This window comes from Salvelinus fontinalis, chromosome 17 (assembly GCF_029448725.1).
Source record: "Salvelinus fontinalis isolate EN_2023a chromosome 17, ASM2944872v1, whole genome shotgun sequence".
NCBI lineage: Eukaryota > Metazoa > Chordata > Actinopteri > Salmoniformes > Salmonidae > Salvelinus > Salvelinus fontinalis.
In genome coordinates, this window is record NC_074681.1 from 2,252,223 (window position 1) to 2,277,005 (window position 24,783).

General features: G+C 43.5%; 1 protein-coding gene across 1 annotated transcript; it reads left to right on the plus strand.

The window, feature by feature from the left end:
• The first annotated feature begins 38 nt into the window (after window positions 1–38).
• Window positions 39–20,811, plus strand: LOC129813558 (myosin heavy chain, fast skeletal muscle-like). Its single transcript, XM_055865869.1, has 39 exons — window positions 39–266; window positions 548–694; window positions 857–1,013; window positions 1,396–1,423; window positions 3,368–3,476; window positions 3,602–3,694; window positions 3,871–3,931; window positions 4,354–4,452; window positions 5,981–6,084; window positions 6,461–6,599; window positions 6,876–6,994; window positions 7,166–7,315; window positions 7,410–7,580; window positions 7,782–8,085; window positions 8,590–8,654; window positions 8,748–8,835; window positions 8,945–9,062; window positions 9,378–9,501; window positions 9,954–10,090; window positions 10,462–10,717; window positions 10,948–11,190; window positions 11,533–11,709; window positions 11,802–11,947; window positions 12,096–12,186; window positions 12,500–12,889; window positions 13,011–13,137; window positions 13,333–13,451; window positions 13,601–13,797; window positions 13,894–14,077; window positions 14,214–14,379; window positions 15,164–15,288; window positions 15,460–15,768; window positions 15,991–16,194; window positions 16,304–16,429; window positions 16,578–16,748; window positions 17,040–17,144; window positions 17,342–17,437; window positions 20,350–20,481; window positions 20,748–20,811. The coding sequence occupies exons 1-39, from the start codon at window positions 51–53 to the stop codon at window positions 20,766–20,768; spliced, it is 5,814 nt and encodes a 1,937-aa protein (XP_055721844.1). The 5' UTR covers window positions 39–50; the 3' UTR covers window positions 20,769–20,811.
• Window positions 20,812–24,783: the final 3,972 nt, after the last annotated feature.

Consider the following 24,783-nt stretch of genomic DNA (forward strand, 5'->3'; position numbering starts at 1 on the left):
CAGAGTAACTCTAGATTGTTGTTTAATCTGTTTCCTAGTAATCCGTCACCATGAGTACGGACGCGGAGATGCAAATCTATGGCAAGGCTGCCTTGTACCTTCGTAAGCCTGAGAGGGAGAGGATGGAGGCACAAGCCATGCCGTTTGATTCAAAGAACGCCTGCTATGTGACAGACAAGGTGGAGCTGTACCTAAAGGGTTTGGTCACTGCCAGGGCCGATGGAAAGTGTACTGTGACAGTCACAAAACCTGACGGCAGTAAGGAGGTAAGCCTGATCTGAAAATTATTCAAGTTCAAGTTTGTGCAATTACTCTTTCTTGAAAGATAGATGTAGAAGTATTTCTATGTTTTTGTGAGCAGAATATAACCTTTAAAAATGGCATGAATTATTGATATAATTAGTCAAGAATATCCATGTAGTGTCACTGGGTGATACCAGAGTAGTTGGATTAAATGGCAGTATGCATTTGAACTAACTAATGAGCAAAACGCGTTCAGTCATGTCCAGTTTGATCTGTGTGTCATGTAGATTTCTGACTGTTTCAGGAAGGAAAAGAGTTCAAAGAAGCAGACATCTATCAGATGAACCCCCCTAAGTACGACAAGATTGAGGACATGGCCATGATGACCTACCTGAATGAAGCCTCTGTGTTGTATAACCTCAAAGAGCGTTATGCAGCATGGATGATCTATGTAAGAAACCTGCATAAACATACATACACATACATCAACATAAGAAATACACACTTCCAGTACTACACATACATGAACGGTATAAACCAAAACATACCACTTCAGTAGACCAACAAGAAAACAAGTACATTTATACAATTTTATTTAATCCCTTTCATCCAGACCTACTCTGGGCTCTTCTGTGCCACGGTGAACCCCTACAAGTGGCTCCCCGTGTACGACGAAGAGGTTGTCAACGCCTACAGAGGGAAGAAGAGGATGGAGGCTCCACCCCATATCTTCTCCGTCTCTGACAACGCTTTTCAGTTCATGATGATTGGTACGAGCTCTCATAGATGGATGGATGGGTAAATGGATGAATGGATGGATGGATGGATGGCTGGCTGGCTGGCTGGATGGATGGATGGATGGATAGATGGATGGCTGGCTGGCTGGATGGATGGATAGATGGATGGATGGATGGATGGATGGATGGATGGATGGATGGCTGGCTGGCTGGATGGATGGATGGATGGATAGATGGATGGATGGATGGATGGATGGATGGATGGATGGAATCTACTGTTTCTCATTTAGGTTTGAACATTTAGCCTGGAATATCGGATTTCATTCGCCTTGAATAGAAAATATTCCAAAATGAAATTCATGATATACCCATAATGTTTCATGAGTATAATACGCATGATGTTTTTGGGTTCCAGATAAGGAGAACCAGTCCATCCTGATTACGTAAGTTGTTTGTGCTAAGCGATTAACCAAAATGTCTGGGGGGTTTTTAAACTAGGGAAAGGGGATACCTAGTCAGTTGTACAACTGAATCTATTCAACAGAAATGTGTCTTCCGCATTTAACCCAACCTCTCTGAATAAGAGAGGGGAGGGGGGGGGGGGGGGGGGGGGGTGTGTGTCTTAATCGACATCATCGGCACCCGGGGAGCAGTTGCTGGGGGTTAACTGCCTTGTTCAAGAGCAGAACAACAGATTTTTGCACCTTGCCGGCTCGGGGATTCAAACCAGCAATCTTTCTATTACTGGCCCAACGCTCTTAACTGCTAGGCTACCTGACAATGTCAGTTCAATTGTTTGAATTCCATTTCATTTGTTTTTTTTCTGTGAGCTCAATGCACAGTTTCTCTAGAGATAAATCAGATCATGCCCAAACTGTGCGAAGTAGTAGGGAGATACAGCCCTTAGCCGTGGTATATTGGCCATATACCACAAACCACCGAGGTGCATTATTGCTATTATAAACTGGTTACCAACGTAATTAGAGCAGTAAAAAGAGTAGTTTTGTCATACCCGTGGTAAACAGTCTGACATACCACGGCTGCCAGCCAATCAGAATTCATGGCTCGAACCACCCAGTTCATAATAAGTGATATAAGTGATTATCAGAAATGGACATTCTGTGTTGTTACAGCATTCAACCCACATAATGCATCGTGCAATTCATGTTAAAAACAAATCTTAAAACCACCAAAAAACTAAAGTGTGATATTTTTTAAATAAACAAACTGAATCCGAACCGACCTCAAAAAGCACGTATCGCTCAGCACTAGTTGGGTCATTTGGGTTCCCCAACTGGTGGCTTGTGGGTCATTTTATTTGCCCCCTCAAGTCTCTTCTCAGAAAAAATACATTAAATTAAATTATATATATATATATTTAGAATGAGTGTACAAAACATTAGGAACACCTTCCTAATATTGAGTTTCACCCCGGTTTGCCCTCAGAACAGACTCACTTCGTCGGGGCATGGACTCAACAAGGTGTCTAAAGCGTTCCACAAGGACGCTAGCCCCTATTGACTCCAACGCTTCCCACAGTTGTGTCAAGTTGTCTGGATTTCATTTGGGTGGTGGACCATTCTACATACACACAGGAAACTGTTGAGCATGAAAATCCCATCAGCGTTGCAGTTAACACACTCAAACTGGTGCGCCTGGCACCTACTACCATACCCCATTCAAAGGCACTTAAATCTTTTGTCTTGTCCATTCACCTGCTGAATGGCACACATACACAATCCATGTCTCAATTGTCTCAAGGCTTAATAATCCTTCTTTAACCCGTCTCCTCCCATTCATCTAAACTGATTGAAGTGGATTTAACAGGTGACATCAATAAGGGATCATAGTTTTCACCTGGATTCACCTGGTCAGTCTATGTCAGGGAAAGAGCAGGTGTTCATAATGTTTTTGTACACACAATGTATAGTTTATTGAATTATCATTGTTGGACATAACAGACTGTAGAAAATGGAATAAATGGAAATCAGGCCCAAGTGATTAGAATTTAGGAAATCTTTTCCAAGTATTTCCACGTATAAATAGAGAGACATATGTGATTATATCCCAATGTAATCAAGGTTTGAAATGATTCTGTTTTTGTTAAATCTGTTTGGGCTTCTTGCAGTCAACTTGCAGTGTACAAATGATTTTCATTTATGTTCCGCCCCCTCCTCAGAAAAAACAACCACATCTGCTTTAATGTATTTGGGATTATTTGGGATTAGGATGTGTGCAATAATACATAAATGAGTGGGGATATTTGTTAATTCATTACTTCTGTTAGAAAACAGGTCAACAGTGTATTTCTCAACCATATTTCTTATTGAACGCCAATCTGACACCATCTGTGACTAAAACCCCTCTTTCTCTGTCATATTAACCAGTGGAGAATCCGGTGCAGGAAAGACTGTCAACACCAAGCGTGTCATCCAGTACTTCGCCACCATCGCAGTATCTGGTGCCAAGAAGGAAGCAGACCCCAGCAAAATGCAGGTAGGTTTTGCCTTTTTAACACATTTCAGTTTGGTGGGCTGTGTAAACATTTTTTTTCAAGCGGTGAATCCTTTTTCAAGAAAGGGTTAACCAGTTTCTAAGCAACTTGTGTTTGTCTCAATCAGGGGTCTCTTGAGGATCAGATCATTGCAGCTAACCCTCTGCTGGAGTCTTATGGTAATGCCAAGACAGTGAGGAACGACAACTCGTCTCGCTTTGTAAGTTTGAAGGACATATTGTGGAAGTGAACCTTACATTGGGAAAAACATTTCAGTAGTTCCTTATAGTTATAACAGTCCAACAAACTAACATTTCAAGGGGTCTATCAAAGTAAAACGTTTGAATTATTTTGTAGACACATTTCTAAACCCCATATTTCTAACCTCTACTACAGGGTAAATTCATCAGGATTCACTTCCAAGCAGGCAAACTGGCTAAAGCTGATATTGAGACCTGTGAGTTGGTTTTGATTGTTTCTCAATGCTTTCTTTAATTCACACAGAATATTTTAGGAGATCATATCATCACATGTAATGCTCTCTCTCTCTCTCTCTCTCTCTCTCTCTCTCTCTCTCTCTCTCTCTCTCTCTCTCTCTCTCTCTCTCTCTCTCTCTCTCTCTCTCTCTCTCTCTCTCTCTCTCTCTCTCTCTCTCTCTCTCTCTCTTTCTCTCTCTCCTCTCTCTCTCTCTCTCTCTCTCTCTCTCTCTCTCTCTCTCTCTCTCTCTCTCTCTCTCTCTCTCTCTTCTTTCTTTCTTTCTTTCTTTCTCTCTCTCTCTCTTTCTTTCTTTCTTTCTTTCTCTGTCTCTCTCTCTCTTTCTTTCTTTCTTTCTTTCTCTGTCTCTCTCTGTCTTTCTCTGTCTCTCTCTTTGTCTCTCAGACCTGCTGGAGAAGTCCAGAGTGGCTTTCCAGCTGCCTGATGAGAGAGGCTACCACATCTTCTACCAGTTGATGACAGGCCACAAACCTGAGCTAGTTGGTAAGGCAAAGCAGAGGTTGATGTGAAATTATTCACACCTCCATCTGTGGAACTTATTAAAAAATAAATAATCATAGTCCATCTATTAATACTATTACAATGAGTACATCCAAGATAACAAGGCATCTAGACATGGGTCAGGTCTTAATATATCTTTCATGTGAAAGACCTATCAAGTAATGCACTGTGATGCACTACTCTAGGAGCCTCAGTCCAGTCTTTTGATGCTATTAATTATATACTACATATAAACTCAGCCAGAAAAGAAGGGGGAATGGCCCTAGCCCTCACTCTCTGATCCAAAAGGTCCCAGAAGTGATCAATGGGATTGAGATCCGGGCTCTTCGCTGGCCATGGCCCGAACACTGATATTCCTGTCTTGCAGGAAATCACGCACAGAACGAGCAGTATGGTTGGTGGCATTGTCATGCTGGAGGGTCATGTCAGGATGAGCCTGCAGGAAGGGTACCACATGAGGGAGGAGGATGTCTTCCCTGTAATGCACAGCGTGGAGATTGCCTGCAATGACAACAAGCTCAGTCCGATGATGCTGTGACACACCGCCCCAGACTATGACGGACCCTCCACCTCCAAATCGATCTCGCTCCTGAGTACAGGCCTCGGTGTAACGCTCATGCCTTCGACGATAAACGCGAATCTGACCATCACCCCTGGTGAGAGAAAACCACGACCCGTCAGTGAAGAGCCCTTTTGCCAGTCCTGTTTGGTCCAGCGACAGTGGTTTTGTGCCCAAAGGCGATGTTGTTGCCGGTGATGTTTGGTGAGGACCTGCCTTACGACAAGCCTACAAGCTCTCAGTCCAGCCTCTCTCAGCCTATTGTGGACAGTCTGAGCACTGATGGAGGGATTGTGTGTTCCTGGTGTAACTCGGGCAGTTGTTGTTGCCATCCTGTACCTGTCCCGCAGGTGTGCTGTTCGGATGTACCGATCCTGTGCAGGTGTTTTTACACGTGGTCTGCCACTGCGAGGACGATCAGCTGTCCATCCTGTCTCCCTGTAGCGCTGTCTTAGGCATCTCACAGTACAGACATTGCAATGTATTGCCCTGGCCACATCTGCAGTCCTCATGCCTCCTTGCAGCATGCCTAAGTCACATTCACGCAGATGAGCAGGGACCCTGGGCATCTTTCTTTTGGTGTTTTTCAGAATCAGTTGAAAGGCCTCTTTAGTGTCCTAAGTTTTCATAACTGCGACCTTAATTGCCTACCGTCTGTAAGCTGTTAGTGTCTTAACGACCGTTCCACAGGTGCATGTCCATTAATTGTTTATGGTTCATTGAACAAGCATGGGAAACAGTGTTTAAACCCTTTACAATGAAGATCTGTGAAGTGATTTGGATTTTTATGAATTCTCTTTGAAAGACAGGGTCCTGACAAAGGGACGTTTCTTTTTTTGCTCAGTTTATCCTTGAGTCCATCGACTGACTAAAGGAGGGTGAGATACCGTAAAGGTAGGACAGGGGAATTCTACGAGATTTAACTGAGAAGCCGTTCTCCGTTGTCCACAGAAATGACGCTCCTCACCACCAACCCCTACGACTTCCCCATGATCAGCCAGGGTCATATCACTGTGCCCAGCATCAACGACAAGGAAGAGCTGGATGCCACAGACGTGAGTTATACAAAGGGTTAACCAAACTCTAGACATGGAACGGGTAGGAACATTGTGCAATTCCAACTTGGTGACAGCTGGGCACCTTTGAGTTAGTTAGACATGTGTCCCAAGGCACTCGTCATGCCTCCACACTTCACCTTTAGGTAAAGTAAGACATCCACAAGAGAATGGCACTAAATGTCCTGTGGAACTGTGTAAAACTGCTTTTGTGCTGCCACATCATAGTGTTGGCCAAAAGTAATCATGTAGAACAGAGAAGCCAGTCAATTCTATCCATCACGTTTGTTCTGGAGTGAGCACAGAACTGTAGTGTAGTGTAACTGAGCAAACTACTGTTGAGTTCATCACTGTTGTACTTCCTCTCTAATTCCAGGAGGCCATTACAATCCTGGGTTTCACTAATGATGAGAAGATGGCCATCTACAAGCTGACAGGAGCTGTAACGCACCATGGCAACTTGAAATTCAAGCAGAAACAGCGTGAGGAGCAGGCCGAGCCAGACGGCACAGAGGGTGAGTCCCACTCATAGATATACAACATGTAAAGCATTAGTCCCATTCCCCAACATAGAAATAGAAACGGTAAGACAGACAGTACCACATGAAAATCAGGTAGGAGATACATGACGGAGACTAAATTCCAACCTCCAAAAATGATTTGAAACAAGGGATGAGGATGAAAATCAAAACCAATCCCACAAAACAGTTGGACAAACTATTTTGTCAGTGTAACATCAGAAACAAGCGATCTTGAGTGCCTGAGTCTGTTGATGTTGGTTCTCTCTCCAGTGGCTGATAAAATCGGTTACCTGCTGGGCCTGAACTCAGCTGAGTTGTTGAAGTGTCTGTGCTACCCCAGAGTGAAGGTTGGCAACGAGTACGTGACCAAGGGACAGACTGTGGCTCAGGTAAGGTGAAACACAGCATCTACCATTTTCTGAGCACCGGAATTATTTTGGGGATGAGAACATTGTCTTTTTTTCAATAGTAGGTCTAATGTTGTTTTTCCAAGCGCTTATCACCTTATCGCTAGAAATGGTCAATATCTCATGTATTAATTTGAGGTATTATCTTTGCAGGTTTATAATGCAGTCATGGCTCTGGCCAAGTCCATCTATGAGAGGATGTTCTTGTGGATGGTCATCCGTATCAACGAGATGTTGGACACCAAGAATCCAAGGCAGTTCTATATCGGTGTGCTCGACATTGCCGGGTTTGAGATCTTTGATGTGAGTATGAGACCAGAACAAGACAATGAGTTGTGATTGAGAGGGATTACAGCCTTGTACGATGAAATTATCCCTTTTGAAATTCCTTCAACAGTACAACAGCATGGAGCAACTGTGCATCAACTTCACCAATGAGAAACTGCAACAGTTTTTCAACCACACCATGTTCGTCCTGGAACAAGAGGAGTACAAGAAGGAGGGAATCGTCTGGGCCTTCATCGACTTCGGCATGGACTTGGCTGCCTGTATTGAGCTTATTGAGAAGGTAAGCTGTCTGTGAGGATTGTACTGGACCACAAAAGCAAAGCTCATAGCGAGTGATGTGTGATATATTATCACAGAAGTACAACGTATCTGACAGTTGAGAACTCAATATGTCTCCATATATGTGACCCTAAAGGAATAGAATCCCATAATAGCATGTTTGCTAAAGGAATAAATATCTCTTAAATCTCTTTTCGTAAAGCCATTGGGCATCTTCTCCATCCTTGAAGAGGAGTGCATGTTCCCCAAGGCTTCAGACACTACTTTCAAGAACAAGTTGAACGACCAGCATCTTGGCAAAACCAAGGCGTTTGAGAAGCCCAAGCCTGCCAAAGGCAAGCCAGAGGCCCACTTCTCTCTCGTACACTACGCCGGCACTGTGGACTACAACATCACTGGCTGGCTGGATAAGAACAAGGACCCCCTGAACGAATCAGTTATTCTGATGTACGGGAAGGCCTCAGTCAAACTGATGGCTACCCTGTACCCTGCTGCCCCACCTGAGGGTAAGACTAGCATCATGTATCTAGCATCACATATCTACCTCAATGACCTGGTACCTCTGCACATCGACTCGTACTGGTACCCCGTGTATCTGTAGACAAGTTATTGTTACTCATTGTGTATTTTTTCCACATTATTATTTTTTTCCAGATGTTTCTCTCTAAATTGTAGGGAAGGGCCCGTAAGTCAGCATTTCACTGTTGGTCTACAACTGTTGTTGTCACAAATTAAATTGTATTCGTCTTTGAACGTATCACAATTTCTCAGGGTTATTCACTGGGTTCATTTTCTCCTACAATATGTGTTAATTTACACGATCTCATCGGTACCATTTGCATTAGGATCAGTGTGAAGATATCCCGACATGATCTGGTTTCTAATTAGTGTTCTTGCTGAAGACAACACCACTCTAGATATCTTACATCTTATTATTCATCTATTTATTCTGCCCGCTCTAGGAAATGTGCTTCTCTAATTATCTCTTGCTTTTCCCCTCATTGTAACAGATAAAGCCAAGAAGGGAGGCAAAAAGAAGGGTGGTTCCATGCAGACTGTGTCCTCCCAGTTCAGGGTGAGCTTTTGAAATGTGTAGATTCAGTCCTTCAAAAGGAGCCTTGACGATGATAAATGATTTCTGAGAAAATGGTTTGTAACCCTCTTACAGGAGAACTTACACAAGCTGATGACCAACTTGAGGAGCACTCATCCTCACTTTGTACGCTGCCTGATCCCCAACGAGTCAAAGACTCCAGGTATATTGAGTTAAATAGGACATCTTATCAGTACAGTATCACTAACCTTAACCATCTGAATCTGTAACCTGTTAATGAATATTAAAAGAGACTTGGTTTGTTTTACCAGGTCTGATGGAGAACTTCCTGGTTATCCACCAGCTCAGGTGTAATGGTGTTCTGGAGGGGATCAGGATCTGCAGGAAGGGCTTCCCCAGCAGAATCATCTATGCTGACTTCAAGCAGAGGTACTTGGATACAAACACTAATGCACACACACACACACACACACACACACACACACACACACACACACACACACACACACACACACACACACACACACACACACACAACACACAGAACACACACACACACACACACACACACACACACACACACACACACACACACACACACACACACACACACACACAACCACAACCACAACAACAGACATTCTTGCTCCAAGGGTTTTCCCAGCATCAGAATAGGTTTACCTTTCACATAATTTGACCAACCTGTTACAACTTGACATATGTTAAAAATGTCTCCTCATTCAGGTATAAAGTACTGAATGCCAGTGTCATCCCAGAGGGACAGTTCATGGACAACAAGAAGGCTTCTGAGAAGCTGCTTGGGTCCATTGATGTAAATCACGAGGATTATAAATTTGGACACACCAAGGTCAGTCAAATACAACCCAGCCATGGCTGACAACAAAACACAACTTCAATGATAATAGAAACCCTAACCATTCAAAATTTCTTCAGTTGGTATATCCATGATATTGTTCTTTCTTCTTCATTTAACTAATTGAAAAGGTGGATAAACATTGTACCTTTTTCCCCCATCATATTCAAACGTCACAAGTATAGAACAGAGAAACTCAACTCATTATCATGTGCATTGTGTTAGAGTGGTATGGCTGCAGTTATCTATATCAGTGGACATTATTCATCTACAACTGTACAATAACTAACAACTTATAAACAACCTATCCCATGGTTTGTTTGTAAGAATCACAATGTTTATGTTGTTCAAATCCGTCTAGTGGTGTTGTTCCCCTCTTTGGAGTCAACCATTTATATCTGTCACCATCTGACTGTGGTTCCATTGACCATGTTAACCTGTGTCAGGTGTTCTTCAAAGCCGGTTTGCTGGGTGTCCTGGAGGAGATGAGAGATGAGAAGCTAGCAGCTCTGGTCGGCATGGTCCAGGCTCTCAGCCGTGGATTCCTCATGAGGAGAGAGTTCTCCAAGATGATGGAGAGGAGGTGAGAAATAGTAGACATCTTGGCAAAGTTTGACATTTGTTAATAGAATTACAGTAAAATCTCCTTTAGTTTCATTCTGTTAACTAACTTTGTATCTGCACAGTTCTTCCTGTGAATGTGTTTTTGTAAAAAATGTACTTGTGTATAGAGTTGTTTGGTTTGTTAATCTTTGAAATCAATGGTTTTTGTTTGGTAAATACTTTAAAGTGAAAAGCCTTCCATTATCATGCCTGGTTACATTTCTCGAGCCCAATTCCTCAACTGTTTACCAAAAGTGTCACAGGGCTCCAATGTGTTATTCTTTGACTCCAAGAATGTATCTTTATTATGCATGTCACTCACCATGCCACTCTATCCTTTCTGTCGACCAGAGAGTCCATCTTCTCCATCCAGTACAACATCCGCTCATTCATGAATGTGAAAACCTGGCCATGGATGAAGTTGTACTTCAAGATCAAGCCCCTGCTGCAGAGCGCTGAGACTGAGAAGGAGCTGGCCAACATGAAGGAGAACTATGAGAAGATGAAGACAGACCTGGCCAAGGCTCTGGCCACTAAGAAGCATTTGGAGGAGAAGTTAGTTTCCCTGGTGCAGGAGAGGGCAGACCTGGCTCTCCAAGTCGCATCTGTGAGTGACCAACAACCCTCATAAATGCATATTTACACACACATCAATACACACACAAACACACACACGCACACACTGAACTATGTGGCTAACTCCCACCTTTTTATAGCCCATGTTAAAAATATATTTCATGAATTTATATTGATGTGCTCTGATCTCTGACTAAATGAAGTCTATATTTTGATACACAAAGTGAGGCCTCTGATTTTTTTCTCCTGTTCTGAAACCAGGAAGGAGAGAGTCTGAACGATGCTGAGGAAAGGTGCGAGGGGCTCATCAAGAGCAAGATCCAGCTGGAGGCCAAACTCAAAGAGATGACTGAGAGGCAGGAGGATGAGGAGGAGATGAATGCTGAGTTGACTGCCAAGAAGAGGAAGCTGGAGGATGAGTGCTCTGAGCTGAAGAAGGACATTGATGACCTGGAGCTCACCCTAGCCAAAGTGGAGAAGGAGAAGCACGCCACTGAAAACAAGGTCTCATGTTTTTACCAGAGACAGTCTAACCACCAAACAATAATCAACTCAAAATATAGCTTAACAGAAATGGAATTCAAGTCGTATCGTGGGTGCAGGAAAAATGAAAAATTGTTGATTTTCAAATGCGGAGTACACCGCACACTCATTGCATGTTCCCCCCTCGTTTATGAATTCCATTCAGTACACTGGCATGATGTACACTTCTATCTAGTGTTAAATATGTGGTACAGTGCTTGTTAACACATTTCTAATATAAATTAATTGAATGCAATATATATTACTATATCTCTCCTTTATGGTGAAGATCCCAAAGACTCACTTTGTTGTGGCGGTTTTCAGGTTAAAAACCTGACAGAGGAGATGGCGTCTTTGGATGAGAGTGTTGCCAAGTTGACCAAGGAGAAGAAAGCCCTCCAAGAGGCCCACCAGCAGACACTGGACGACCTGCAGGCAGAGGAGGACAAAGTCAACACTCTGACCAAGGCCAAGACCAAGCTGGAACAGCAAGTGGACGACGTGAGAGGAGTTTGACATTTTAGCCATGATAGTATGGGAGATTATATTATCTTCAGTTGTTAAGATTTGAACATTGTGTTTTTATCTAATAGCTTGAGGGTTCTCTGGAGCAAGAGAAGAAGCTCCGTATGGACCTTGAGAGAGCCAAGAGAAAGCTGGAGGGAGATCTGAAACTGGCCCAGGAGTCCATAATGGACCTGGAGAATGACAAGCAGCAGTCTGATGAGAAAATCAAGAAGTAAACAAACAAATGACGACAGTATTACATGATATATTGATTAAAATAATAGTTGTTCTTGACTAATTCTTGTAATTATGAATGACCATTTGCATGTGATTCTTAACAGCAAACTGAACTCTGCAATCTACGTGTTTGTGATTCTTAGAAAGGAGTTTGAGACCAGCCAGCTCCTCAGCAAGGTTGAGGATGAACAGTCTCTTGGAGCTCAGTTGCAGAAGAAGATCAAGGAACTCCAGGTACATCACAGGATCTCAGCTCCAGTACAGGAAAGCCCACACCTGAATCATTTCCTTCATTTCCTGAAAACAATTATTCTGGTAGCACACATTTTTCTTGGTGGCTTCTGATGGCTCAGTAGGATGGAAGATTGTGCTTCTTACTGGTGCTTCTGACCATTGGAAATTTGGTGCTTTTTACCGTTGTGGTTTTGGTTCCTGCATGGGAAACTCTCTACTGAATATATTAGTGGAACTGGCTTAGTATGAACACATTAAATTGTTTCAACTGCATTGTAGTGTTCATCCCCCCTGCTACTGCCCCCTGGTCTAGGCTCGTATTGAGGAGCTGGAGGAGGAAATTGAGGCTGAGCGTGCTGCCAGGGCCAAGGTTGAGAAGCAGAGGGCCGATCTCTCCAGGGAACTTGAGGAGATCAGCGAGAGGCTGGAGGAGGCCGGAGGCGCCACTGCTGCTCAGATTGATATGAACAAGAAGCGTGAGGCTGAGTTCCAGAAGCTGCGTCGTGATCTTGAAGAGTCCACCCTGCAGCATGAGGCCACAGCCGCCGCTCTGCGCAAGAAGCAGGCCGACAGTGTGGCTGAGCTCGGGGAGCAGATCGACAACCTGCAGCGTGTCAAGCAGAAGCTAGAGAAGGAGAAGAGCGAGTACAAGATGGAGATTGATGACCTCTCCAGCAACATGGAGGCCGTCGCCAAGGCTAAGGTGAGTAGTGATGTTTTGATCAAGCAGTGTTGAGGAGGGTCAACTACATTACCATTCAAGAGAGCTGAAGGTGACAGGAGTCCCATATATAAAGTAATGACGGAACATGTTTCACTAACAGGGCAATCTGGAGAAAATGTGTCGTACTCTTGAGGACCAGCTGAGTGAGCTCAAGACTAAGAATGATGAGAATGTTCGCCAGGTCAACGACATCAGCGGACAGAGGGCCAGACTCCTGACAGAAAACGGTACCATCATCAACAATGAACGACAAACTGATGCTTTCCTTCAGTAAAACGTATTGGACTATCCTGATAGTCCAGTCCACAATAGTTTCTAGCGTAATATTCACCACAAAACATTGCCCTATGATACCTAAAAATACATTTTCAATCTTAGGAGGTCAGAGACCCCATTAACGAGATTTCACTGTATCCCTGCAGGGGAGTTTGGACGCCAGCTGGAGGAGAAGGAAGCCCTGGTGTCTCAGCTGACCAGAGGCAAACAGGCCTTCACCCAGCAGGTGGAGGAGCTGAAGAGGCAGATTGAGGAGGAGGTCAAGGTAAGGGACACAAAACGGATACCACCGACCACAGAGTTTATAGCCATATCTTCATATAGACGGTGACTACGCCACCCTCAGAGACTTCTAATGTCATTTGTTTTACTATCTCTCTAATATTTCTTTGTCTATCCCTTTCTCTCTCACAGGCTAAAAATGCCCTGGCCCACGGTGTCCAGTCTGCCCGCCATGACTGTGACCTCCTGAGAGAGCAGTTTGAGGAGGAGCAGGAGGCCAAGGCAGAGCTGCAACGTGGTATGTCTAAAGCAAACAGTGAGGTGGCTCAGTGGAGGACTAAGTATGAAACTGATGCCATCCAGCGCACAGAGGAGCTGGAGGAGGCCAAGTGAGTCACACGCAACAGCAAAAACACAAATATAGCGTGTGGATGGTGAGGGTCCATATGTGTTGTAACATTCCTATACCCTCTGTCGTCCAACAGGAAAAAGCTGGCCCAGCGTCTGCAGGACGCTGAGGAAACCATTGAGGCGACCAACTCCAAGTGCGCCTCCCTGGAGAAGACCAAGCAGAGGCTGCAGGGAGAGGTGGAGGACCTCATGATTGACGTTGAGAGAGCCAACGCACTGGCCGCCAACCTAGACAAGAAGCAGAGGAACTTTGACAAGGTGAAAATAAATAAACCTCACGCTAGGTTGACATTTTCTGTCTGCTAATCGATCAATTGGGGTATAATTGTAGCATTTTTCTGATTCAAAACTCTTCATCAATTACTTCTAATGAAAATCTCACGGATTCCTCTAGGTCCTGGCAGAGTGGAAGCAGAAGTATGAGGAGGGTCAGGCTGAGCTTGAAGGAGCTCAGAAGGAGGCTCGCTCTATGAGCACTGAACTCTTCAAGTTGAAGAACTCCTACGAGGAGGCTCTGGATCATCTGGAGACTCTGAAGAGAGAGAACAAGAACCTGCAACGTGAGCATTTGACAGCAGTTTTACTTGGCTCATGTTTGACTAGGGGTTTGAAAATGTAGGAAACTGTAACCATCAACATTTCTATTACACCATTTTAGAAGAGTTTGAAATTAAAATTTAAATTAAATTGTAATCGGTATTCCTTTGAACGGCCCAAGGAAGTCGGGGCAATTAGATTTGCAAGACTGTATAAAGTGATGATTAATTAACTATTATGATTGAAAGTGTTTTCGTAAATTCCATCTGGAGTGCCAGAGTGCGCTCTGGGCATTCGTAAATTTAGAGTGTTGTGTAGATTGTCCGTTTGTAAATTCATAGCGTTTTGCTCTTGGAGTGTTCAGAACACTGGACGCTCTGGCCGACGAGTAGGTTTGATCCGAGCGTTCGGACCTCACAACAGCAGTCAAGCACCCAAGCTAACTGGCTAATGTTGGCTAGCTACTTCCAGACACAAATGAGAGAGAACACCTCACTCTGACCATTTTACTCACCCTAACAAAGCTGGTTAGGCTGTTTTCATGTTATCCAGAGCGTTGGTGACTGTATCTGTGCTGTACTCTTTTTTGCAGACATTTACTGACATTGACCATATTCAAAGGGTGTTGAGCATTCATAAATTCATCAATTATGCTGTGCTCTGGCACACTCAGACGAGAGTGCTGTGAAATCGGAGTAGGTAGCCAGAGCAAATTTACGAAAGCACCCTCAATGTCAGCTTCAGTGCATTGGCGATATCTACTGAAATTCTCCCAAGTCTAAACTGCTCCTGTGTTTGTGTGTGCAGAGGAGATCTCTGACCTGACTGAGCAGATCGGAGAGACTGGCAAGAGCATCCATGAGCTGGAGAAGGCCAAGAAGACCGTGGAGACAGAGAAGTCTGAGATCCAGACCGCTCTGGAGGAGGCTGAGGTACAAAGTGCCGTTGTTTGTTGGGAAAAGTAGTGAAACACTAGCCAGTGCCAGCTACAGTTCAATGCTCCCTGTATTGGTGTTTATTGTGGTTATATATATTTAATTCCTTGTGTAATTCACATCCAAATGTATTGAACACAATTTACCTGACTGCTTCTCTTTGTCCAGGGAACACTGGAGCACGAGGAATCCAAGATTCTGCGTGTGCAGCTGGAGCTGAACCAGATCAAGGGTGAGGTGGACAGGAAGATCGCTGAGAAGGACGAGGAGATGGAGCAGATCAAGAGGAACAGCCAGAGGATGATTGACTCCATGCAGAGCACCCTGGACTCTGAGGTCAGGAGCAGGAATGACGCCCTGAGGGTGAAGAAGAAGATGGAGGGAGACCTGAACGAGATGGAGATTCAGCTGAGCCACTCCAACAGGCAGGCCGCTGAGTCCCAGAAACAGCTGAGGAACGTCCAAGGACTGCTCAAGGTATAGGGACTTGGACATCAGGCTCAAACATCTGAACATGGGGAGGGATTTGTTTATTAATCTGTAGAAAATAATAGATCAGAGGAATTGAATAGTGTTGACTAATATACTGTAGAAAGGTAGGGATATTGGGGAAATTCTTACCAATGAACAGTTCTATCACCGATCCTATTGCCTCTACCTCCACAAGTCCTAATGAACCTATGTCATGTTGAACCCCAGGATGCCCAATTGCACCTTGATGACGCTGTCCGTGTCTCAGAGGACATGAAGGAGCAGGTAGCGATGGTGGAGCGCAGGAACGGTCTGATGGTGGCTGAAATTGAGGAGCTGAGAGTTGCTCTGGAGCAGACTGAGAGAGGCCGCAAAGTGGCTGAGACTGAGCTGGTCGACGCCAGCGAGCGAGTTGGACTGCTGCACTCCCAGGTACGGCTCTAAGCCATTTCTCATTAAACTCAACCAAACATACCTTGTCTGCCTTGTGACTTGTAAGTTCTCTTGAGATTCAAACAAAGGGTTTTGTTTCATCCTCCAGAACACCAGCCTTCTGAACACCAAGAAGAAGCTGGAGTCTGACCTGGTGCAGGTGCAGGGAGAGGTGGATGACATCGTCCAGGAGGCTAGAAACGCAGAGGAGAAGGCCAAGAAGGCCATCACTGACGTGAGTCTTTATGATCTATTGAATTACATCCACTTGATTTGTCACCAAGGGCCAATGGTAGCTGGACTGGTTAACAACAACAAAGATCTCAGAGGGACGTTATGATTGGTGCCAGTTGGTACATAAATTAAACACACTACCATTCCAGGCGGCCATGATGGCTGAGGAGCTGAAGAAGGAGCAGGACACCAGCTCTCACCTGGAGAGGATGAAGAAGAACCTGGAGATCACAGTCAAGGACCTGCAGCACCGCCTGGATGAGGCTGAGAATCTGGCCATGAAGGGAGGCAAGAAGCAGCTCCAGAAACTGGAGTCCAGGGTGAGTTGACAGCAGGGTGGATTAGGGTGGATTGAAAGACTGATTTCTGGAAATGTATTTGAACATACACAGGACCATTGTGTAGTGACTTTCTCTCAATAACCCACCTAGATAATGAAAAGCTGTTATCACTACAGACCCCTTCAATGAAAATTGTAAAAGTAAATAGGAACAGACAACAATCTTGCCTCCTTGACTGAGTAGAACAATATACCTCTGTTCTACAAAATATTTGTTACGTCTGATTTCACCCCCTCAAATAAATGCCTACGTTAATTTCTTCTACACAAGGTGCGTGAGCTCGAGACTGAGGTGGAGGCCGAGCAGAGAAGAGGTGCAGACGCAGTCAAGGGAGTCCGCAAGTATGAGCGCAGAGTCAAGGAGCTCACTTACCAGGTAAGAGAAAGTGCATTCTTCAAACACTTCACACTGGGCACACTGGTTAAATCGTTTCCACGTCAATTCAATGAAAATACGTTGAACCAACGTGAAATAGATGTTGAATTGATGCCTTTGCCCAGTGGGTTGACACAAACACAGACAGGTTTGTGTATAAAGTTACTGGACTTTGACTCTTTGATCTTCTCCCACAGACTGAGGAGGACAAGAAGAACGTTGGCAGACTTCAGGACCTGGTAGATAAGCTGCAGATGAAAGTGAAGGCCTACAAGAGACAGGCTGAGGAAGCGGTGAGCACCCTCAATTAGTCAAATACTCTGAAAGCATACATTCACAAACATATTTCTTCCTTAGTAGACATTACAACATTTTAGTTTACGCTTTTCAAATGCCTCGCAAAGAAGGGCACTGATTGGTCAAATGAAGAAAGCTGACGCTGAGTATCCCTTTGAGCATGGTAAAGTTATTAATAAGGCTTTCAATATTGTATCAATATACCCAGTCACTACAAAGATACAGATGTCCTTCCTAACGGAGTTGCCGGAGAGGAAGGAAACCGATCAGTCATTTTATCATGAGGGCATTGGTGATTTTAAAACAGTTACAGAGTTTAAAACTTGCAGCGCCGTGTGTCATTATCGCAGATTTTAGAGAAACAACAAATGTCGGTACATATAATTCTTATATCGGCTGAAAGCTTAGATTCTTGTTCATATAACTGCACTGTCCAATTTACAGTAGCTATTACTGCGAAAAAATGCCATGCTATTGTTTGAGGAGAGCTCCTATCAACAAAACACTTTTTTTCAAAGCTATAAGGGGAAATGTGTACTTACATTCTGAAATCTTGCCCTGATTTAACCTCCCAAGGGTTCCAGAGATAACATTAAGTGTTGTTTTGTTCGATAAAATAAATGTTCATATCCTGAAAAGGTCCATATAGCATGCACGATCGATTTTGTATTTCTACTCGTTCAATTTGCAAAGAAAGAAATCTGTGAAAATCTAACCCTAAACGTTATTTCAACCAGTCAAATTGCGTTTGTATTTATCCCTCAGAGATCCTAGAACGTAACCAGACTTCACTATATCATTAGGAGTGTAGTATATCCTATAGGACACCACATTTGGTCAGAGAGCGACGCCTTCATGGCGCGCCAATGACACGGGCGTCTTCACTTGATTGACTTTAACTTTGTCAAATGAGCACCAATCAGGGTCAAACAAAGCTAGCTAGATAGCCAATGAGCTGGGCTTTACAGGAGTTTACAGGAGTATTTCCTTTTGGACAAAAATTGCAAGAATATGGAGAGTTATGAAGTTATAAAAATTGGGTGTTTTGCATATGTTGAACTTACAATATGGCTACAAATACTGGAAAAGCTAAATCAAAGTCCAAGTATACAGATTTGACAATATTCTTACAGAAAAATGTAATATAAATGTAAATGTGTCCTTCACGATTTGCCCAAATGTGGCTGGGTGACTTTACACTAAATGTCATGTAGCTTGCTCATACTTCAAGTCATCAGTCTGAAACTTTGCACAATCACTGCTGCCCTCTTGTGGACACCATCGGAAATAGAACCAGAGTGATGGCTAGATTTAGGACCTTTCTGTTGCGTTTCAAAGACGGTGGTAGAAAGAAGTTTTTTAAAAAATGGTTGGTTTTGTCTTTGTATTTTCTTCTACCAGATCTACCACATTTCCACAAACTTCAGAGTGCTTCCTTTCAAATGGTACCAAGAATATGCAAATCCTTGCTTCAGGGCCTGAGCTACAGGCAGTTCGATTTTGGTTTGTCATTTTAGGCGAAGATTTATTAAAAGGGAGCTATCCCGAAGAAGTTTTAATAGCTGTGATAGGAGAACAGTGAGGATAGATCGGCAACATTGTAGTTAATCTTCTACTAACCTAAATGATAGTGAATGAAAAGGAAGCCTGTCCAGTATAAAAATATTCCAAAACATGCATCCTGTTTGCAAGAACCCACAGGGCACAGATATTTCTTGGTCTAGTTTTGATTTATATTTGGTTGAGTTGTCAACTAACCGTGAATTCAACAACACATGTCACCACTTCTATGAATTAAGGTAAAATCTTGGTTGAAAAAAAGACAAAAAGCCCTTACGTTGATTACTTTTTGCAAGTACAATCAGTTTCCATGTTAAGTTAACATCATGGCGTTTTTTTGGTTGTATAAACAATGTTGATTCAACCAGTTTTTGCCCATTGGGAAGGCACTAAAGTAGTACTGCAAAAAAGCGTAGTATTTTCAAGCATGGTAATGGCTGCATCATGTTATGGGTATGCTTGTCATCAGCAAGGACTGGGGAGTTTTTCAGGAAACTGCATGAGCTCGGCAAAGACAAAATCCTAGAGGAAAAACTTGGTTCAGTCTGATTTTCACCAGACACTAGGAGATGAATTCACCTTTCAGCAAGACCAAGCCGACACTGGATTTGCTTACAATGTTCCTGATTGGCCGAGTTACAGTTGGCCTAGTTACAGTTTTGACTTAAATCTGCTTGAAAGTCTATGGTGAGACATAAATATGTCTATCTAGCAGTGATTAACATCCAAATCGACAGTGAAGAAGTTTTAAAGTAATAATGGGCTAATATTGAACGATCCAGGTGTGTTAAGCTCTCAGAGACTGACCCAAAAAGATTTACTTTGACTCGGGGGTACTTTATATATATATATTTAAATACATTTATACACATGCAAAAGTATGTGGACACCCCTTCAAATTTTTCAGCCACACCCGTTGCTGACAGGTGTATAAAATTAAGCACACTGCCATGCAATCACCATAGACAAACACATTGTTCTATTTTTCATTCTTAAAAAAAAATATTTGAATCCAGTTTGTCATTCCAGAGTATTTTATGTGGATTGTTGACAAAAAATAACATTTCAATCCATTTGAATCCTAATTTGTAAGACTATAAAATGTGACAAAATCCAAGTGAAGTTAGGCAATTTACGCCCCTGGAGGGAGTGGTGTGATCCCCCATCCCACCACTCACTCTCTCTACTGTATCATCTATCTCCCTATATACTTTGCAATCCTAAATTTGTCATATAAAAATAAAAATAAAAACTTATAATACTTATAAAAAAATCATATTAATTTTCTACCTGAAGCTTCAAACTTTGAATGCTGATGTTGTGCTCTCCCTCTCTGTTCCTCACACAGGAGGAACAAGCCAACGGCCACATGTCTAAGTTCCGGAAGGTTCAGCATGAACTGGAGGAGGCTGAGGAGCGTGCTGACATCGCTGAGACTCAAGTCAACAAGCTCAGAGCCAAATCCCGCAGCACTGGAAAGGTACAGAGCTGCTACTAAGCCTACATCTGACAAATGCTCGGATATGACCACATCAACACCACCTATGATTCAGTCTTCACATCAATATTGACCTTTAACACTCACTAAAATGTAGGTATTTCAGATTGCTAATAAGCACATTTCATGGAGGGCAAAACAACAACTAGATTAATGCTGAGCACTGAGTCTTAAATGCTGGATCCATTATACTCTTTCCAAGTCTATACACACTCATGAATACACATTTGTCATTTTCTTTTTTACAGGGCAAAGAAGTTGCTGAATAAACAAGAGAAGAAGTTGCTGAATTAACAAGACAAACGTCTTATATCATTTTCCTGTGTTGCATAAAATATGATTTTCATGGTGAAAATGATTGTTGATTAAAAACGTGTAGGCCTACATACCCCTTGTGACGGTGGACTTATTACTCAGCAAACAGTTTTTTCATACCATAAAAATATTGTACTTTGTACCATATAGTATTCTGGGATTCCAACAACAAATGTCACGTATTTTGGTAAACAGATGAGTGATGGAGCTGGAGAAATGCAACCAATCTGAAATGTATAGACTGAGCTATGGATGCCTAAAATCTAAAATGAACCCTTTACACTTGGGAGGGTATTAACCTACAGTATATGGAAAGACCCAGATTGAATCATTTCACAAAATAAATATAGAGAGAAGCATATGCATAACCATGGTAGCAATTGAAAGGGAACACTGGAGATTATGGTGAAATTCTCAGAACAAAGTTCTCAGGAAACAGACCGGATTACACATTATCTCTGGTGATCAGACTACGTAAATATACTGTAAATGTGGTGGTGGAAAAATTACCCAATTGTCATACTTGACTAAAAATGAAGATACCTTCTGTGGAAGACCAGGGGATTTGGTCAAGACGTTTAAACATATCATATACAGACAGAATTGCATTAGCTCAGTTTCAAGGGTGTTTATTTAACTACTAAACAAAACGGACTCCTCCGGGATACTGTTGTCTGGGCTCCTGCTGTATCCAATAGAGAACAAAACCCAACTCCCTCCGTTATCTCTGGTACTGCCCATAACTATACAGGAGTAACCTCTCTTCCCCAGTACCCACCCACATGTTCTGCCCAGCTGGTGAGCAATCAGCCCCTTGATTACTCAACAACCACAATCAGCCTCAATTATTCCTGGCAGGAGAGCCCGTCGAGACCTGGCACGTCCAGCAGAGGGACGTCTGTCACCAGGCCTCAATGAGTCTCCACTGGGCGGTACGCCACACTTCATAAGAAATGACTCAAATAAAATTGAGTCACCCAGTAAATTACAACTTGAGTAAAAGTCAAAGTCTCTGGTTTTCAATGTAATAAATCATTTAAAATTCCTTTGTTTACGCTAATCAGACGGTACATTTTTCTTGTTTTTTCAATTTCATTTACCGATAGCCATGGTCATATTCCAACACTCAGACATCATTTACAAACAAAGCATTTGTGTTTATTGAGTCTGCCTTATCAGAGGCAGTAGGGATGACCATGTGTTTATTGAGTCCGCCTTATCAGAGGCAGTAGGGATGACCATGTGTTTATTGAGTCCGCCTTATCAGAGGCAGTAGGGATGACCATGTGTTTATTGAGTCTGCCTTATCGAGGCAGTAGGGATGACCATGTGTTTATTGAGTCTGCCTTATCAGAGGCAGTAGGGATGACCATGTGTTTATTGAGTCTGCCTTATCAGAGGCAGTGGGGATGACCATGTGTTTATTGAGTCTGCCTTATCAGAGGCAGTAGGGATGACCATGTGTTTATTGAGTCCGCCTTATCAGAGGCAGTAGGGATGACCATGTGTTTATTGAGTCTGCCTTATCAGAGGCAGTAGGGATGACCATGTGTTTATTGAGTCTGCCTTATCAGAGGCAGTGGGGATGACCATGTGTTTATTGAGTCTGCCTTATCAGAGGCAGTAGGGATGACCATGTGTTTATTGAGTCCGCCTTATCAGAGGCAGTAGGGATGACCATGTGTTTATTGAGTCTGCCTTATCAGAGGCAGTAGGGATGACCATGTGTTTGTTGAGTCTGCCTTATCAGAGGCAGTGGGGATGACCATGTGTTTATTGAGTCTGCCTTATCAGAGGCAGTAGGGATGACCATGTGTTTATTGAGTCTGCCTTATCAGAGGCAGTAGGGATGACCATGTGTTTATTGAGTCTGCCTTATCAGAGGCAGTGGGGATGACCATGTGTTTATTGAGTCTGCCTTATCAGAGGCAGTAGGGATGACCATGTGTTTATTGAGTCTGCCTTATCAGAGGCAGTAGGGATGACCATGTGTTTGTTGAGTCCGCCTTATCAGAGGCAGTAGGGATGACCATGTGTGTTTATTGAGTCCGCCTTATCAGAGTCAGTAGGGATGACCATGTGTTCTTTTGACAAGGGCATGAATTGTTCCAGTTTCCTGTCCTGCTAAGCAATCGAATGTAACGAATTGGGTGCCACAAATGTGCATGTGTCAGCATATGGTCTCACAAGGGCTCTGAGGATCTCATCTCGGTACCTAATGGCAGTCAGGCTACCTCTGGCGAGCACATGGAGGGCTGTGCGGCCCCACAAAGAAATGCCACCCCACACCATGACTAACACACCGCCAAACCGGTCATGCTGGAGGATGTTGCAGGCAGCAGAACGTTCTCCACGGCGTCTCCAGACTCTGTCACGTCTGTCACATGTGCTCAGGTGCTCAGTGTGAACCTGCTTTCATCTGTGAAGAGCACAGTGGTGAATTTGCCAATCTTGGTGTTCTCTGGCAAATGCCAAACGTCCTGCACGGTGTTGGGCTGTAAGCACAACCCCCACCTGTGGACGTCGGGCCCTCATACCACCTTCATGGAGTCTGTTTCTGACCGTTTGAGCAGACACATGCACATTTGTGGCCTGCTGGAGGTCATTTTGCAGGGCTCTGGCAGTGCTCCTCCTGCTCAAAGGCGGAGGTAGCGGTCCTGCTGCTGGGTTGTTGCCCTCCTACGGCCTCCTCCACGTCTCCTGATGTACTGGCCTGTCTCCTGGTAGCGTCTCCATGCTCTGGACACTACGCTGACAGACACAGCAAACCTTCTTGCCACAGCTCGCATTGATGTGCCATCCTGGATGAGCTGCACTACCTGAGCCACTTGTGTGGGTTGTAGACTCCGTCTCATGCTACCATTAGAGTGAGAGCACCGCCAGCATTCAAAAGTGACCAAAACATCAGCCAGGAAGCATAGGAACTGAGAAGTGGTCTGTGGTCACCACCTGCAGAATCACTCCTTTTTTTGGGGTGTCTTGCTAATTGCCTATAATTTCCACATTTTGTCTATTCCATTTGCACAACAGCATGTGAAATTTATTGTCAATCAGTGTTGCTTCCTAAGTGGACAGTTTGATTTCACAGAAGTGTGATTGACTTGGAGTTACATTGTGTTGTTTAAGTGTTCCCTTTATTTAAAAAAATATCATAAATATCAAAAAGTAGCAACATAGACAAATAGAATTAACTTTGTGTTGATTTGGCGCTTGAGCATCAATACATTACCCATCCCCCAAAACTGTCAACCAAGAGTCACGACTAAACCAATTCACCTTGGTGGTGTGCAGACTGGTTGTAAATTATTCTTAACAATTTCGCACAAAACATTGGTACAGTACAAGTTAGAGGTGTGCTATTTGATAGATTCCCCTGCTCCCCCTACCTCGGGCTTCCAGTGGGGAGACCTGAGGTCAACCTACCCCGCCCCCCTCACAGACTACAATCAGGGCGCCCACTTAGACGAGGTTAATTGACCCACAGTACCATATGGTGACAGGACATTATTGACGTGACGTGCAAATGAGCGATGTAAAACCCATCGCGCAAATGTCACTATTCCCAAAAAATGTGTGCGGGACTCCCGTACCGCCCCCGGCAAGATGCCGCTCTGTGTGGCTGCCCATGTCGCCTATACCTAAATCCACCACTGCTCCTAAGGCATGCCGACCAGTACTTAGTAAGGAGATGGACCCCCTGAATTACATAACAAGGGACCAAGCCCTAATGAACTATGAGCCACTCCTGGGACTGGTAGACCAACAAGGGCCCGTTCACAATGCATCAACCCGGTTCTACCCCGTTACATATTACCACAGCATCAGTTAAACTGGACAACCTTCCATTCAACGTCTTATTTTTATTTTTAATATATATATTTCTAAACAATACAATTCACAAATGGCAACATACATCCACAACATCATCCACAAACTAATAATTTTGTTTCTCCTTCCATCGCCACATCT

Excerpts from the sequence above, each read along its gene's own strand:
- LOC129813558 (XM_055865869.1), top strand. The coding sequence starts at position 51 with ATGAGTACGGACGCGGAGATGCAAATCTATGGCAAGGCTGCCTTGTAC. Across the intron at positions 3,695-3,870 it reads ACGACAACTCGTCTCGCTTT|GGTAAATTCATCAGGATTCA; the intron begins GTAAGTTTGAAG and ends CCTCTACTACAG. Across the intron at positions 8,836-8,944 it reads CAACGAGTCAAAGACTCCAG|GTCTGATGGAGAACTTCCTG; the intron begins GTATATTGAGTT and ends TTGTTTTACCAG.